General features: G+C 41.7%; 1 protein-coding gene across 4 annotated transcripts in view; it reads right to left on the minus strand.

Moving 5' to 3' along the window:
* Nucleotides 1–2,576: 2,576 nt before the first annotated feature.
* sdk1b (sidekick cell adhesion molecule 1b) overlaps nt 2,577–16,711 on the minus strand; it is a 264,413-nt gene continuing 250,278 nt past the window's right edge. For all 4 annotated transcript variants that reach the window (XM_058079948.2, XM_058079957.2, XM_078793365.1 and 1 more), the window contains 10 exons: nt 15,468–15,583; nt 9,212–9,398; nt 9,002–9,139; nt 8,761–8,922; nt 7,906–8,031; nt 6,718–6,882; nt 6,219–6,356; nt 3,566–3,689; nt 3,359–3,488; nt 2,577–2,980 (listed from right to left, as the gene is read on the minus strand). In XM_058079948.2, coding sequence (XP_057935931.2) covers nt 2,672–2,980; nt 3,359–3,488; nt 3,566–3,689; nt 6,219–6,356; nt 6,718–6,882; nt 7,906–8,031; nt 8,761–8,922; nt 9,002–9,139; nt 9,212–9,398; nt 15,468–15,583 — 1,595 coding nt within the window. In that variant the 3' untranslated portion in view covers nt 2,577–2,671. The remainder of the gene's footprint in view (nt 2,981–3,358; nt 3,489–3,565; nt 3,690–6,218; nt 6,357–6,717; nt 6,883–7,905; nt 8,032–8,760; nt 8,923–9,001; nt 9,140–9,211; nt 9,399–15,467; nt 15,584–16,711) is intronic.

Genomic DNA, 16,711 nt, shown 5'->3' on the forward strand with positions numbered 1-16,711 from the left:
AAAAAGTTTTTAACTCTTGATCACCTAAAAAAAACTCACCTCAGAAGACACAATGTGGAACATTTGTGTTGTATCCATCACCAGTAAAATGAAACATAAATTGACTTGGACATTGACATTTACTGATTCAGCATTTCAACAACCATGTTGGTGCTAACTTCACCAAGGTTGTTTTGTTTGTGAAAATAAACATTTAGATCTCCAACAGATGGCCGGATATTCTCCATCAGGATTTTTTTGGTAGACAGCACAATTCATGGTTCCATTTTTGCCATTTATCACAGTCTTCCAGGACCTGAAGCACCAAAACAGCCCCAGACCATCACACTACCACCACCATGTTTTACTGTTGCTATGATGTTCTCTGATGTTGGATTTTTTTCTCCCTTAACCCTTAGATGCATAAGTGGGTCAAAAATGACCCGGTCAGGTTGTTCTCTTGAAATATTTTCATAATGAAAATTTCCTCAAAAACATGTTTTTGCTATCATACCATTCACATTTTTAACTTACCTTTTATAAATTTTAAGAAATTTTTGTTTTTGTGTTACTACCCCAACCTTCCATAAGTGGGTCAAAAATGACCCGGTCAGGTTGTTTTCTTGAAATATCTTCGTAATGAAAATTTTTCAGCATTTCATATTCCAGGTATTCCTAAAAAAACATGTTTTTAATATCATGCCATTCACATTTTTAAATTACCTTTTATACATTTTAAGAAAGTTTTGTTTTTGTGTTACTACCCCAACCTTTCATAAGCGGGTCAAAAATGACCCGCATGCATTTTCTATGGAATCCAATAGGAACCTTTGTTTCTTATCAACTTTGGCTGTCAGGAATAAATTAACTGTAGACCACACAGACTATGTCAGAAGTGTCACCCCTCAGGAAGATAATTTTACACATAAAGTGCTAATACAACAAGTATTATCTTCATATAATATTGTGTATGTGTCTTTCATGACTGTTAGTATTATCAACAAATTAGCCTACTTTATAACTAGCTGACACAAGCTGGCTAACATTACTATATGTATTGTTGGGCATTACTCTTTTGTTTCTTTTTGTTAGATACACAGCTGAAATGGTCCGACAGATGCTGGATGAAATCATTCTTGTGTGGTCCTTAATATAATACAAGTGATTATTCCTAACCAAAATGGCAAAATTGGCATAAAAACCCATTGATTCTAGTATGGGTCATTTTTGACCCACTTATGGAAGAGTGTGGGGTCCAGTCACTCGTGCATCTAAGGGTTAATAATAAAGAGCTTCATTCAGTTGTGTTGTCATTGACTAATATTTACATTTGTTTGATGTGAAACATTTTTAAGTGTGACAAGCAAAAAAATAGATAAACAGATATGATAAATTTGTCAACAGTATCTCAAATCGGGGGTGTGGGGGTCTGGGGGGGGCATGCAAGCATTTCTGAGAGAATATAACTGAGAACCACTGCTGTAGACAAACCACCATTCACACTCACATTGACAGGAGAGCAATTAAATTAAGCTGACTGGACAGTCTGGTAGACAAGACACTGTAGGAACTAAAGTATTGGAACACAGCTCATCTTAATTCTACATTGAAGCAAGATATTTTGTACAGTTTCAACTGAGTGCAGTGCACAAAGTAAGATTCTTAACCATGGAACATCAACATCAAGTGGAGCCTTTGAGATTTTATAATATGGGTCTTTTTCTTCAACGTGTAACCAAACCAGGTGACAGACACAGTTTAACAATCACCATTTTTATTCACACACCATACAGGCGTTAAAACGTGTGACAGAGTGCTAGAGGCTGCCGGCTGGGTGGTAGGACAAATGTTAAATTATACATGACGAGTACAAAGTATGTGTGTGTGTCAGCTGGGCCCGAAGATTGCGATTCTGGATGAGTCAAAGCTCAGCCACCTTGAACTGTTTTACAGTTTATGAACAGTTTAATAAATACACACGTGTCCGAGCCACATCACACAAGTAAAAGGGTTTCCCTCTACAAAATTCACCTTAAAAAATAGAAACATACGTACATGTAAATGGCACACGCTCTGATCAGCAAGGGCCGTTTTCCGCACGCATGCTTGTGTTCGCACACGTGCTTGTGTCAAATGAAATTGAAAGATAACACAACAGGCTTCAGCTCAGTGCAAGCATCACAGGTTGGGAGGCTGTGGTATGAAAAGCATTAGTAAGAAAAACAAACAATAAGTTAAGTAAACTCTGAAGTGCCACACACACACTTGTTCACACACTTGTTCTCCGTTTGTGCACAGGAAGTCTCTTCTTACTTCTGTGCCATCTTCTCCCGCACCAATGTTCCATCAGACAGTGTGTGTATTTTTTGTGTGCAAAAAGAGACAACAGACAAAAAGCGTTGTGCTGATTCCTCCATGTTCTCCATGTCCTTCACCACGCTCTTCTCTGAGAGACTCTACAGCGTACGCCTCGCCAGCGGGAATGTGGAGACGCTAAGTGTGTGTGTGTGTTCTGAGAGCACAGTGACACTCAAGAATGAAGGAGCTGCAGAGCGGCGCTCTGACACAGTGAAGATCTTTGTGAAACAAGTGGAAGGTGTTGTTTTAGTTTTATTGGAGCCACCGAGGGCTCAAACTGATCCCGGCTTCCTTCCAAGAGTAGGGTCATTTGGTGCACATGAAGTCCCTGCAGTCACACAAATGAAGAGAAGCCCGTCACGGGTGTGCGCGAGCCAGGTGGGTTGGTGTTGGCGTTGGCCTGCGTGTGTGCACGCTGCCCTGTGGGTGTGTAGACGCCGCCTGTGCTGTGCTGGGTAACCACGGTCTGGTAGTACGGCTCAGATTCGGCAGCGGCAGCACACTCTTCGTAGCTGAAAGGTGAGCCAAGCGGCTTGAGGCCTTTGGGCTGCCGCTTCCAAGAATTGTAGTAGGTGGGGTCGCTCATGTAGTGGTTGACAAACGAGTGTTTGGGCTGCTCGTCCTCGTAGTCGCTGTCTGTCAGCTGTGGACGCGCAGAGCACGAGAGTCAGATGATTACACTTCAACAAGATGCAATTAAACTGACAGACATTTGGTTCATCCGCACACATTAATGAGATCCAATCATTTAAAAATCCTACATTTCCAAAAATAATAATCTTGCTGACTTCATATTCCAACATGACAAAAAAAAAATCACATATGGAATACAGGAAGTGAATTAAGTTACTTAAGTTACTGCAACAGATGTGAAACAAATGGTGGATAGGATTAAATAAGCTCTGCTTCTTCCTACTCCTTTTGTACATGTGGAACTGTGATTTGAGTGATGTGATTTATTCCATTGTTACTTGGTTTAATATAATTAAACACAATATTGGGCATATTAAAGATGGGCTACCTCTGACTCCGACACCTCAGTGGGCTTCTCAGTGAGTGTGGTGCTCTCTGTCAGAACAGCTCCGTTATAGTTGTTACAGATGTCCTCATCCGAGTAGTGAAGGCCGCCAGGACTGGGTCGAGGAGGTGACCTGGTAACCAGGACACAAAAGTCTTAAAACGGACACAATGTATGTGTGTGTGTAGTTGGTGGAATTGGAATTGGCACCTGGTCCCGTTCTTTTTCAGGAAAGTGTTCTTGGTGTTGGTGAGCGCTCTGCTGTTGAGCTCCAGTGTGGTGAAACCTCCGTTGTCCAGAGTGACCGACTCTTCTGCAGATGATATGTGCTTGCCTGGAGGACCACGGGGGGCAGGAGAGAGAAGGAACATTTTACCATCAAGAAGTTTACACCGACTTTTTTTGTATGTGCAGGAAAATTCTCAGGAGAAAGCTCATCAACTATAAACTTAATGAGCTTTAAGACATATTAGGACAGGGGTGGGCAAACCTTTTGACTTGTGGGCTGCGTTGAGTTAACAAAATTGTGCGGGGGGCCAGACCATATATTTAACACCCACACACTATTTTACGCTCATAATTCTAACAGTCCGCCTTGAATTATTAGTCAAATTTTATTTGTAAAAGTGTCATACTATCAGCTATATGTCCTCATTTCCGTCAAACTTCAAAATTTAATTTTACATTTTTTTTTACTGAACAAGACATATTAAAAGTTGAAATACTCCGAAAGTAACTGGCGGGCCGGATTCAAACACTTGGTGGGCCGCATTTGGCCCCCGGGCCGTAGTTTGCCCACCCCTGTATTAGGACTTGAAAAGGAGGTAGAGAAGGCTTCCACAAGTCAAATCTGTTTTAGGGAGATACCCCTCACAGGTGTGGCATATCAAGATGGCGATTAAACAGCATGATTATTGCACAGGTGTGCCTTAAACTGGCCACAATAAAAGTCCTGGACGAGGCACGGTCAGAGGAGTGAAAAACGTGTGAATAATTTATTGTGTACAAGGAAGTGATCAGTAAAATTCCAGCAAAATGTCTATTTTGAGAGTGTTTAAACGAGAGAGAAATATGAAAAAATGTAATGTAGTGTATAATGTGTATATAGTGCATAATGCAAGTGTTTAAAAAACACTGGACATCAAACTGGCCATCATATTCCAACATGACAAAAAAAAATCACATATGGAATACAGGAAGTGAATTAATTTACTGCAACAGATGGTGGCTGCCGAGTGGTAAGCGCGCAGGCCACACAGCCAGGAGACCCGAGTTCAATTCCACCCTCTGTCTTTTCTGTGTGGAGTGTGCATGTTCTCCCCGTGCATGCGTGGGTTTCCTCCGGGTACTCCGGTTTCCTCCCCCATTCCAAAAACATGCTAGGTTAATTGGCGACTCCAAATTGTCCATAGGTATGAATGTGAGTGTGAATGGTTGTTTGTCTATATGTGCCCTGTGATTGGCTGGCAACCAGTCCAGGGTGTACCCCGCCTCTCGCTCGAAGACAGCTGGGATAGGCTCCAGCATACCTGCGACCCTCTTGAGGATAAGTGGTATACGTAGGTATGGATCCAACTGGCCTCATAACCACAGACCATGTGTAAACACACCAGCCCAGGTTCTCCGCATCAGGCTTCTTCACCTTCAAGATGATATGAGACCAGCCATCCGGATAGCATACAGATGAGCTTTCCTGAGACGGTTTCTGACAGTTTGTGCAGAAACTGTTTGGTTATGCAAACCGATTGTTGCAGCATCTGTCTGGGTGGCTGGCATAGGACCACACCAGAGAAATAATCATGTTGCTTCTGCATTATTAAATACAAAATAAACTATATGAATCATTTATTAACTGATGGTTTTAAATGTTTATAAAAGGTTTTCAACAAAGATGACTGTCTCACTACTTGGCAAGTTCTTTATATGGTATTCTGGTTAAGTACTTTAAATCTTTGCCAAGCATTAATAAACAATAATGTATTAGGCAGTGTTGGCAACATGGCCATTTTGTCGCTAGATCTGGTGACATTCCAACCCCCCTTGACCACATATTTCGTCTATAAGCTAATAATAAGTTTATTGTACTTCTAAATGTAATTGCTTTTTTCCTACAACATAATATGCAAATGATATGTAAATTAGACAATAACATCATCCAGATACTTCTGGCATCTTCTCAGACAGCCAATAGCTACTCTTCTTATTGTAAAGTTGGCAACCCTTATTAAACGTAACCTCATTGTAAAGCAGTACTGATGATTTTAATCATGTTATTATTTATGTGTAAATTGAATGTAATCACCTACCTTGATGGAGGTAATTAATTATCATACGATAACCACTCTAATCACCTCAATGATTTATGTATACTATAAAATTAATGTTGGTATAATGGCATAGGCTGTGCTCCTATTAAAGGATGTCTCAATGAAGGCTCAACAGCACTAAATGTCACCTTTGCAACTGGTGGCCAACTTGCAGCACAGGCTAGTGTCAAATGATCACGACATTAGAACCTATAGTGACATCGAGGACTAATTAACATCATTCTATTTTCAGCACCCGCCTGAGAATATATTGTGAAAATCACAGTGTATATTTTTAATTCATTTTTTGGTTGTTTTGACACAGCTTGAGGGCAACAAGCCTGCAGGATAAAGAACAAAGTTGACCTTGTTTTCCTCTGCGGTGCAAAAACAAGGTTGCTCCAGGCGGTGTTGCACAGAGAATAGTCTACTTTTTAGAATAATATAAACAAAATGTCTTTAAAAATGTAAAAAATGTTGTGCACGTCGTAAAAAGCCCACATGTGATCGCGGCGCAGTCAAATGTCAAAGTCATTAGAATATCTTGGGGGGCCCACCTGTGCCGCATGCCTTGTACTTGTTGCTGCGTCCATGCAGCAGCAGGGTGAAGACCAGGATGAGGATGAGGATGAGTCCCACCAGGGCCATGACCAACAAGAACCACCACTCCTCGTAGAACGGACGCTCTGATAGCGCTGCAAAAGACAACATTGGAGGTACTGCTTCTTAGCAGAGTATATGCATTTATTTAGGATGCAGTCATATTGTGTGCATAGCATACATGGTTATTAATGTACTTCTTTTTTCATACAGAATATTTGTTGTTATGTTGCTACTATTATTATTGTACCTCCAATTTCCCCCTGTGAGTAATGTATGAATCCCAATGACAAGGAGGTTGTCCCCTGTGCAGGTGTACACTTCAAAATTAGCATTGCCAGTACTTTCACTCAGCTACGTACATCAAGCAAGGTGGCAGCAGGTTCAATTCGAGCTTCATCAAATCACTTTCTTAATGTTAGGCTGATGGCCGCCAGTGTGTGTGTGAATGTTTACCAGCGAGCGCAGCAGACGGCGTGCTTGGCTGTCCATAACCAAAGCGATTGACAGCAATGACTCGGAACTCGTAGCTGATCCCGGGTCGAAGGCGCTCCAGCGGCACCGACACCGACCTGGTGCTAGGAGAGAGGAGTCTAATGAAGGAGTCCCACACACCCTCATCTACACAGAAAGAGGGAGAGAGAGGTAGAATCAATATACAGTAAAATCTACAGTATGTTATATTATGGGAATAAGTGTGAATGGTTGTTTGTCTATATGTGCCCCTGTGATTGGCTGGCGACCAGTCCAGGGTGTACCCCGCCTCTTGCCCGAAGGCAGCTGGCATAGGCTCCAGCACCCCCCCCACGACCCTCGTGAGGATAAGTGGTAGAAAATTAATGAATTAATAAAAGTATGAATATTCAATATTTGTATAAGCAGATCTTCATCTTAAGGCTGATTTATGCTCACCGTATTTTCTTGTAACACATGTACAAATATACAGTGGTAATATGCAGCAAAGCAGAATGCAGCATTTTTTGGGGTACCTTGTACTTCCTGCTGGTGGCGCCACATCCACAGGAAAGGAATGCAAGTTGTGCACATTCATTTGCAAATTTGTACAAGTTTAAAGTGTTAGGTGCAAGTGTAGGTGTTGGTGTTTTTCGTGTTTGTGAAATCTATTTAATTTTTTCGTGTATTTATTTTCTGAAAATTACAACTATTGTTTGGCTTTATTCTTGCTGACTTTATTATTGGTGTAATATTGAGACTTTAACGAGTCTTAATACTCCACAGTTAATATCTGAATTAGGAAAAAATGTTGTTTCCTGACGTTTGACATGGAAAAAAATTGCATTATTGAATATATTTACATATGAATATAATTTGGTGATTAAGATTGTCTGGTCTTGGATGCAATCTGCGTTCTACCGACTGTCATTGTAGCTCTAAATCTAAAGATATTGACTCAGTAATGACCTGATTACTGTTAATGTTAATATTACAATCCATAAAAAAGATATTACAATGCAGTCAGTATCACTACATCAGTCATTAAATCATTTGCCACTCATGCTGGTTGACTTTATCACATCTCTGATAATCTAATGAGGAAATTAGGGTGAGGTAATTAGCACAGTAAGCTCTCTTGTTTAACCTCTTATGTGTTAAAAAGGCGCATATTAAAAAAGTAGAGTTCACCTGAGGGACGTGACTCAATCACGTATCCGCTCACAGGCGCCGCGCCGCTGTCGCCCTCTGACCAGTGGATGGTGAGGGCAGAGGATGCTTTGGTGATGGAGAGCTCCATTGGAGACCCTGGAGTGCCTGCAAGGATAGATGAGGATACACACTCTTTTTTTTTTAAGTCTCATGATGGAGTTTGCATGTTCTCCCTGTGCTTGCGTGTTTTTTTTTTCTGGGTACTACGGTTTCCTCCGACCTTCCAAAAACATGCATGTTAGGTTAAATGTCCAGAATGTTAGTGTGAATGGTTGTTTGTCTATATGTGCCCTGTGATTGGCTGGCGACCAGTCCAGGGTGTACCACGCCCCTTGCCCAAAGGCAGCTGGGATAGGCTCCAGCATACCCCCACGACCCTAGTGAGGATAAGTGATATAGAAAATGGATGGATGGATGATGCATTAGATTACTGATAAACCTAACTGTGCCGAAAAGTGGCAAAGAACTAAAAAATGTAATTTGTATTGCTTGTTTGTAATGAGGCTTTACATTATTTTATATAATGTAATAAAATGAACTGTTTGATGTGGATAAAGTTGCTTTCTCATGAGAAATTGTCCTTCAAACAGCACCTGTTCCAGCTTTCATAATGAGAGTATGAATGAGCGTGTGAACAAAACTAATTTACAAGGTCTTCTCTGTGAAAGAGAGCTATTTATCAGTTATTGCCAGAAATACTACTTTTTGCTCCCTCTTTCCCATTCATTTGATGTTAATATGCGCCAATAGTTGTTCGTGTTTAGTGTCTATTTTGTGATAGAAAGTAGTCGTAGTCATTATTTCTAAATGAAAGTGACACACAATCATGCTCACCTTGCACGGCCTCTGCAGTGACGTTCGCAAGGATGGGGCCTCCGTAGCTGACCGTGAGGGCTTGGACGCTGAAGATGTAGGTGGCTCCTTTGACCAGGTCTCGAACCTTCAGCCATCGCTGCCAGCTGCCTTTCACGTCCACCGTCACCACTTTGCTTACGCCTGCTCTCACAAGTAGTCATATGTGTGACATGTTGGTCATTTTGTAGCGTTCATGTGTTTACGACAGGTATGGATATACCTTGAACAGGAGCGGTGGGCTGGTAGATGACTCGGTAGCCCTCCAGTTGACCGTTAGGGGTTAAAGGAGCCCCCCAGGACACGTTGACACTTCCTCCAGTCACCTCCGAGAAGGAGAGGTAGCTGGGCTGGCTGGGAGCTGCAACCAGGATGGACTATTTAAAAAAAGGCTCACAGAAGGAAGCACAAAAGCATGTGGGCCACTCCCTACCAGACTGCAGTGTCTGTGCACCACGGGGGTCGCTGGGTGGGCCATCCCCGGCCGTGTTGAAGGCAGTCAGCGTGACCATGTAAGCTGTGTAGCTGCTGAGGTTTTTCAGGTGCACGTGGGTGTCGGGGACAAAAATCACCTTCACCTTCTCAGTCTGGTTCTGTTTGTTCTTCTGCCAGTAGTGGACCTACAACACAACACTACGCTGTAAACAACCATGACTCTTCCACGGCCCATTTGTCGTCACCTCATCACTGAACGTCTTGTCAACAGTGTGCTGTGTTTACTTCATGTTCTCTGCTCCTGAACACCTACTCATTAATCCTGCTAAAATAAATGCCTGACATGCTGTTTAACTAGCAGAACGAGGGTGTTGGATACAGGACAAGGCTGAAAGGGAGAGCACATAACTTTTATGAAGTCCATATACTGTAAGTCACATTTGGACCATGGTGACATGCCGCTATTTATGGAGGGAACATCAAAATTTAAGAAAGGAGATTTTCAAGCAAATTATTGCATTTCTATGTGTTTATATTACACAATAAACATGACAACCAAACTACTCCTGCAGATATGTAATACTACATTTTATAATTTATTCTACATAGGACTGTCGATTAAAATATGTAAAGATGCTTAATTACACTATGGTCCACAGTTAATTCATAATTAATGGCAATTAATTGCAGATCGAACGTTTTTATCTATAATAAGTAGAGTTGTTTTAAAGAGGTTTACACAAACAATAAGCATCAAGGTACACGGGTTCATTCATTCATTCATTTTCTACCGCTTTTCCTCACGAGGGTCGCGGGGGTGCTGGAGCCTATCCCAGCTGTCTTCGGGCGAGAAGCGGGGTACACCCTGGACTGGTCGCCAGCCAATCACAGGGCACATATAGACAAACAACCATTCACACTCACATTCATACCTATGGAGTACCTGGAGAAAACCCACGCATGCACGGGGAGAACATGCAAACTCCACACAGAGATGGCCGAGTGTGGAATTTAACCCTGGTCTCCTCGCTGTGAGGTCTGCGTGCTAACTACTCGACCGCCATACACGGGATAAAATACAATAAAAAAATGAAAACATTTGAAACGATTTGATACAGTGTACAAACAATATGCTTCGATATGATTCAACCTAATGTTGATGTAGACATTAATCTTTCATTATAAATTATATAAAAGTGGCATAGTTACTGTAATTTATACATGTGTAAAAGAACACATCGTATCCCAAAGCATGCTGTAATTGGGTCCCCAATCACATGTCCGTAACGTGTTAACTTGACAGCCCTAATTATACTATGAATGGTGTTGTATTACTAACTATTAATGACAAATATGAATACATTGAGTGGCATGTTTACAGCCCAATCAAGGCATGTTTTACATTACCAGAAAATAAACCTTCCAAGACATGACAAAAAGAGAACATAATACAAGGTATGAATGCACAGTACAATCAATCATCACAAGGCTACGTTCATTCCAGGAATACATACTGAATACATACTATAGCAAAACAACTGCCAATCTTCCCCACATGAAATATCTGTCAGGTACGGTACATCAGGTAAATGGTCAGCATCCATCCATTCATTTTCTACTCCTTATCCTCACAAGGGTCGCGGGCGTGCTCGAGCCTATCCCAGCTGTCTTTGGGCGAGAGGCGGGGTACACGCTGGACTGGTGGCCAGCCAATCACAGGGCACATATAGACAAACAACCATTCACACTCACATTCATACCTATGGACAATTTGGAGTCGCCAATTAACCTAGCATGTTTTTGGAATGTGGGAGGAAACCGGAGTACCCGGAGAAAACCCACACATGCACGGGGAGAACATGCAAACTCCACACAGAGATAGCCGAGGGTGGAATTGAACCCTGGTCTCCTAGCTGTGAGGTCTGCGCGCTAACCACTCAATCGCCGTGCTGCCCTGAATTTTGAACAATGGTAAAAAAAAATTGTACAGTAGGTAGTGGTAGTAGTTGTTAGGACCAGTAAACAGTGGCCTAATCACTATTGTAAAGTACTGACCTACATTTACATGAAACTGTATTCAGTTATTCCCAACTGTCTATGATCTTTATTTCAGAGCGTGTCTTGTCTCTTGGCTTCACTGCTTCCAGTAGTGTATACGTATTATACGTATGAGATGTCCACTTCTCTCTGCTGCCATGTCAATATAATCTGCCCAGGGCCTTCAGAATCAGGAGCGTTGGCCCATGTCACATACACACTATTAGCAATGGGGCCGTTTCACAAGACCAGCGAGCAGGCGTGCAATCACGCCAGCATTTTTCCGTCCTCTGTCTGCTTGATGTCTGAAATGCCTCACTCTCAAAGTTCCGAGTGCGCTTGAATGTCTCATCCTATCAACAGTGCTTAATTGATCCTGTGCCACCACAGAAAGAGGAGACAGACATGGAAATGTTCATTTATGTATGTACGTATGTATTTTAGGGCAGCACGGCGGGCGAGTGGTTAGCGTGTAGACCTCACAGCTAGGAGACCAGGGTTCAATTCCCACCCTCGGCCATCTCTGTGTGGAGTTTGCATGTTCTCCCCGTGCATGCGTGGGTTTTCTCCGGGTACTCCGGTTTCCTCCCACATTCCAAAAACATGCTAGGTTAATTGGCGACTCCAAATTGTCCATAGGTATGATGTGAGTGTGAATGGTTGTTTGTCTACATGTGCCCTGTGATTGGCTGGCAACCAGTCCAGGGTGTATGTGTAATGAATGTATGTATTTTATATATAGCTTAAGAAACACTTTGTCAGTTCCAGTGGAAGTCTTCCAGAGTTCACTTCCTCTTCCAGATGATGTTGTAGTGTAGAGACCTGTAGTTTGGACACTCCTTAGAAGTAAAACTACCTACAGAGCTACACACAGTGAAGAATAGAAACTATTCACGGCCAGGACAACAATGTTTTGTTTGCATTTGCTTCCCACATCCAACAACAATTTCAGGCACCTGAAAACCTCCATCAGCTCATCATCACATTCACCATAACGCTGAGTAAATAAATGCAATATGGTTCCACTGTTCTTATTCCTTTACATGCTACATAAACATGTCTCTTTGGTCAGCTCCATGTAACCATGGTAACTTTGACAGCCGAAATGAGCCGATCTCACCTAGTGATCGATTGTGATGGTCATATCCACTTTTAGGCATTGTTGTTGTCAAAATGGAATTGATTCCCCCAGTCTAAAACAAATGCAAAGCTATTACCCAGTGTTTTGGTGGAATATTGTTTCTGTGGCCCTTTTGGCCGTGTCGACTGATGGAAGCATCATTCTTGGTTAAGATCCTTATAATGTTGCTGACATGAAAAATGACTTGGTGAATAGAGACGGAAAACACTTTCACATGCTAGTCAATATCTATCGCTAATAAAGCAGGCTGAATGGAATGATTAACAGGCAACAGAAGTGAGCAATACACTTTCTAACTTACTTCCACTAATGGCTCTGTAAAATGCATCTAATGCATTAAAAGAGCTCGTCTCTCACCCATAACACCGCAAGTGCAACTTCATTTTCTTCTCCACTTTAGCAAAGCCCAACACATTGATGGATCCCTGCTGCGTGTAAAGGAAATAAATGAATCTGCTAATGCCTGAAACGAACGCGGCCTGACATGGGAAGTGCCTGAAAAGTCGTCGTACTATCTGATTCACAGTAATTGCAACAACAGTGCTGGCTGAGCCTCGTGCATTATAAATGACTTTTAGAAAAAAGTACTGTATCTTGTATTCACAAGAGCTTTTAGCACGAGAAAAGAGCCAAAGCAGAATTGACAGTACTTTTCACTTAGTTGTTCATTTATTCTTAGCTTAAGCAGCACGTTCTAATTGAATGAAAACAACGTCATAATGCATTGGGCGGCTTAGTGTTTCAATATAAAATGGACCCTCTAATGTTAAATACTGCTTAAAGGGGAACTGCATTTTTATCGCAATTTTGACCATCATTCATAATCCTTATGTGAAACATGAACACATATTTCTTTCCCTTTTCTGTGCATTATCATGTGAGAAAACAACTTAGTATGAGCTAGCTAACAATGCACAGCATTGGGACACAGCTGTTTTAAGCCCGAACAAAAAACTTTCAAAAAAAATGCCAACAGTGTTTGATTTCCATAACTGACCTGTATATTAACCGAGCTACAGCGATATTGTTATTGTAGCAGCTAACACAAAATACTGTATTTCTGGGCGGAATAACACAACTCCTCGCTTGTAGGTATTGTGGTGGGGGGCTGAAAATAATTTCATCTCCAAAAAGGGGCACTGCAAAAAAAAAAAAGTTTGGGAACCACTGAGCTAGCTCGTATTAACTTTCTTTCTCGTGTTATAATGCACAGAAAAGGGAAATATATATGTGTTCATGTTTCAAAAATGCACAGTTCCCCTTTAAGTTGTACAACACTGTACAACATTTTCACATATGATGATGTCACATAAATCAACAGTTCACGAGGTGTGTGTTTTGCTTTGTCTTGGGCTTTTTTGCATGGTTGCTGAGAGAAGAAAATGAGAAGTAAAGAAGAAAGCAGTAAAATTGAATGCATCATTACTTAGCGAGTAGGGAAGAACAATTCACTACTGTCTATTAACAGTGGCTTGCATTTTTTTTTACACTTATGTGGCAGTTAAAAATGTAAACAAAACCATAATTTGTCTTAAGAGTGAAGACAGAATAGTTGACTTCATTCATTTATAGAGGTTTGCTTATCTTTGCACTTGGATATCAATTAAGAGTGTTAAAATATTACTTAAAACAACCTGTATATTAAATCAATGTTTTATGATGCGAGAGCTCTGTACTGACTAGTGCACAAAACTGCTTTGGATTGTAAAGGAACCAAATGTGTATTCTGCAAGAAAAGGGCACAAGCTACGGTACATTCACAAACATGGAGGTAGCCCCTTTGGAGAAGCACTTGAGGGCAGCATGATACCATCGGTCTCTTAGGAGTGTGACTCAGGCACAAGGGCCGTCATGTGATAGAAGGGTTAAATATTTGAGGCTGGGATTTAAGATTTAATATTTAACGATCATCATGTTTATAATACTAGCTTACCAAAATGTAGCAAACAAGCAATAAAGTGGCTCACACACAATGTATTGCACATTGAAGAGTAATTGTTGTGCAAGCGGACAATATTAAGACAAAAACAAACACCCAAGAGCCTAATCGCTAATGGTTAATGGTGACTCCATATTGTCCATAGGTATGAATGTGAGTGTGAATGGTTGTTTGTCTATATGTGCCCTGTGATTGGCTGGCGACCAGTCCAGGGTGTACCCCGCCTCTCGCCCAAAGACAGTTGGGATAGGCTCCAGCATGCCAGCGACAGTTAGTCGTAACTAAATCGAGTCCTTTGCGGCTCAAAAAACTGTAGTTGGTTATTACTACAGTCTTTGAAAATAAAAATAGCGATGGTAAAGAAAAACTACCTAACCTACCTATCAATTGTAATGCGTTTCCATAGTTACAAAAGAAATCATTGATTTGTTCACAGGCGCTTTTGTCGATGAACACTCAATTGCGTGGCAATTTTGTGAATGATTAATCCCAACGGAACTAAAGTGCTATTACCTGCTAGCTTTTTCATCAGCTCGTTTAAACAAGACCACCTGGGAATTCCAGTTTGTTTCACCAAAAAAAAGCCCACACTTGGAAAGAAATGTAGAATGTGTGCTACCTGGGGTCCGAGAGACTATTAGCAGCACTCAGAAGCAATAAATTCATGAAACATTCATTCTTTGCTCTATGTCTCTCTCCTTAATCTGCTTAACCTCCTCCCCGTGTCCGTCCGTCTCTATTACTTTAAGCGTATTCCCTGATCCTCTCGTCTAATCAGGATTCTACAGGGACAGCGTACTTGTCTCATTCCTTCACTCTGCAAATATTACGTTCCCTTCTTTCTTCTCTATTCCACCTCTGCTCTCCCGCAGAAATCAATGAGTCTAAAACGGGACAGATAACCTTGTGTTTGAAGTACTAAGAGCAAAGGGGCTGGGACATGGAGGGAGTGGTGATACTGAAATCATTAAAGTCTATCTGGCTCTTCCTCTAACTTAATTCTCTTCGCCTTCTGCAGGACACTTGAAGGTGCAGCAGAGCGACGACCACAAGAAGCAGTGACGTGCTAATATTACTACTACTAGTACTACTACTACTACATGGATGTGTGAGTGTGTGCAAGCATTTGTGCTTCACCTTGTATCCTTGGATGAGTCCATTCTGGGTCTCTAGAGGGGGCGTGTCCCAGCTCACTTCCAGGCTGGAAGGAGAGGCAGCTGACACTCTGATAGACTGAGGGGCCACCGATGGAGCTGGAAAACAATACAAAATGGAAGATGTCTCACAAATACACTTCTGCTGCTTGCTCGAATGTACATTTTGCACTGTTGGGTCTACAAGAGGTTTTATGTGGAGCTTCAAAATGCAAAAAAAAGAATTTAGTAAGTTAGCAATTTATTGCAAACAACCATTAAAGTTATTCACACTGTCATGATTTCTTGATGGCACAGGCAAAAAAGCTCTCTCTCTTTGAACGTGGTCGGATTGTTGAGCTGCATAAGCAAGGCGTCTCGCAGTGCACCATTGAAGATGATGTGGAACGCAGTTTGAAATTACATTTGAAACTTCTCCAAAGACCCTGAAGGTTATGGAACAAAAAAAGTCAAGTGGTAGACCCGGTAGATGAAATGTCACTGGCCCCGAGTGGGAGGGTCTGATTGGCTGTCCGTCAAGACACGGGGTGATGGTGCTGAGTGCAGTCCAATAACCATCAGACTGCATCTGCGAGAGAAGAGTTCTAAGAACAAAAAAACTTGTTCAAAGGTCTCGTCTCCTTCAACGCCACAAAATTTGATTGGAATTTGTACGAGAGCACCAAACATGGGACATTGAAAGGTGGAAGTTTTATTCTCTGATGGAAAAAAAGTAACCTTGATGGACCTGGTGGCTTCCAATGCTACTGGCATGACAAGGAGATCCGACTTGAGATGTTTGACACATGGCACAGTGGAAGGCCTTTAAAGGACCAATGGAGCTTCAATTTGTGCAGGGGCGTCAAACGGCATCTTGCTATGTGGAACTGTTGTAGGGGGAATCCCTCATGACTACAGGCCATCGTGTGTGTGGTAACAACTGGGTTTTTCAACGGATGGATGGATGGATGGAGGGAGGGATGGATGGATGGATGGATGGATGGATGGATGGATGGATAGATAGATAGACTCCTGAGAGTCATGCGGCTGTCACCTCAGATGACTCAATGAGTTTTGTGCAAAATTCTTTGACAAATTCAAGGTGTTTGACTTTGTTTCATTTTAGACTGATAATCACTTAATTTTTGGAGTGGATTATTCTGTCAAAATATTTTCAAGGTCCTCAATGATTCCCTCCCCTAGTGAATTAGTCTATTGTTAGTCATGTGGTAGGTACTGTCTTTATGT

Source organism: Doryrhamphus excisus, linkage group LG9 (assembly GCF_037039965.1).
Source record: "Doryrhamphus excisus strain RoL-2023G ecotype Guam linkage group LG9, RoL_Dexc_Guam_v1.1, whole genome shotgun sequence".
In the NCBI taxonomy this organism is placed as follows: Eukaryota; Metazoa; Chordata; class Actinopteri; order Syngnathiformes; family Syngnathidae; genus Doryrhamphus; species Doryrhamphus excisus.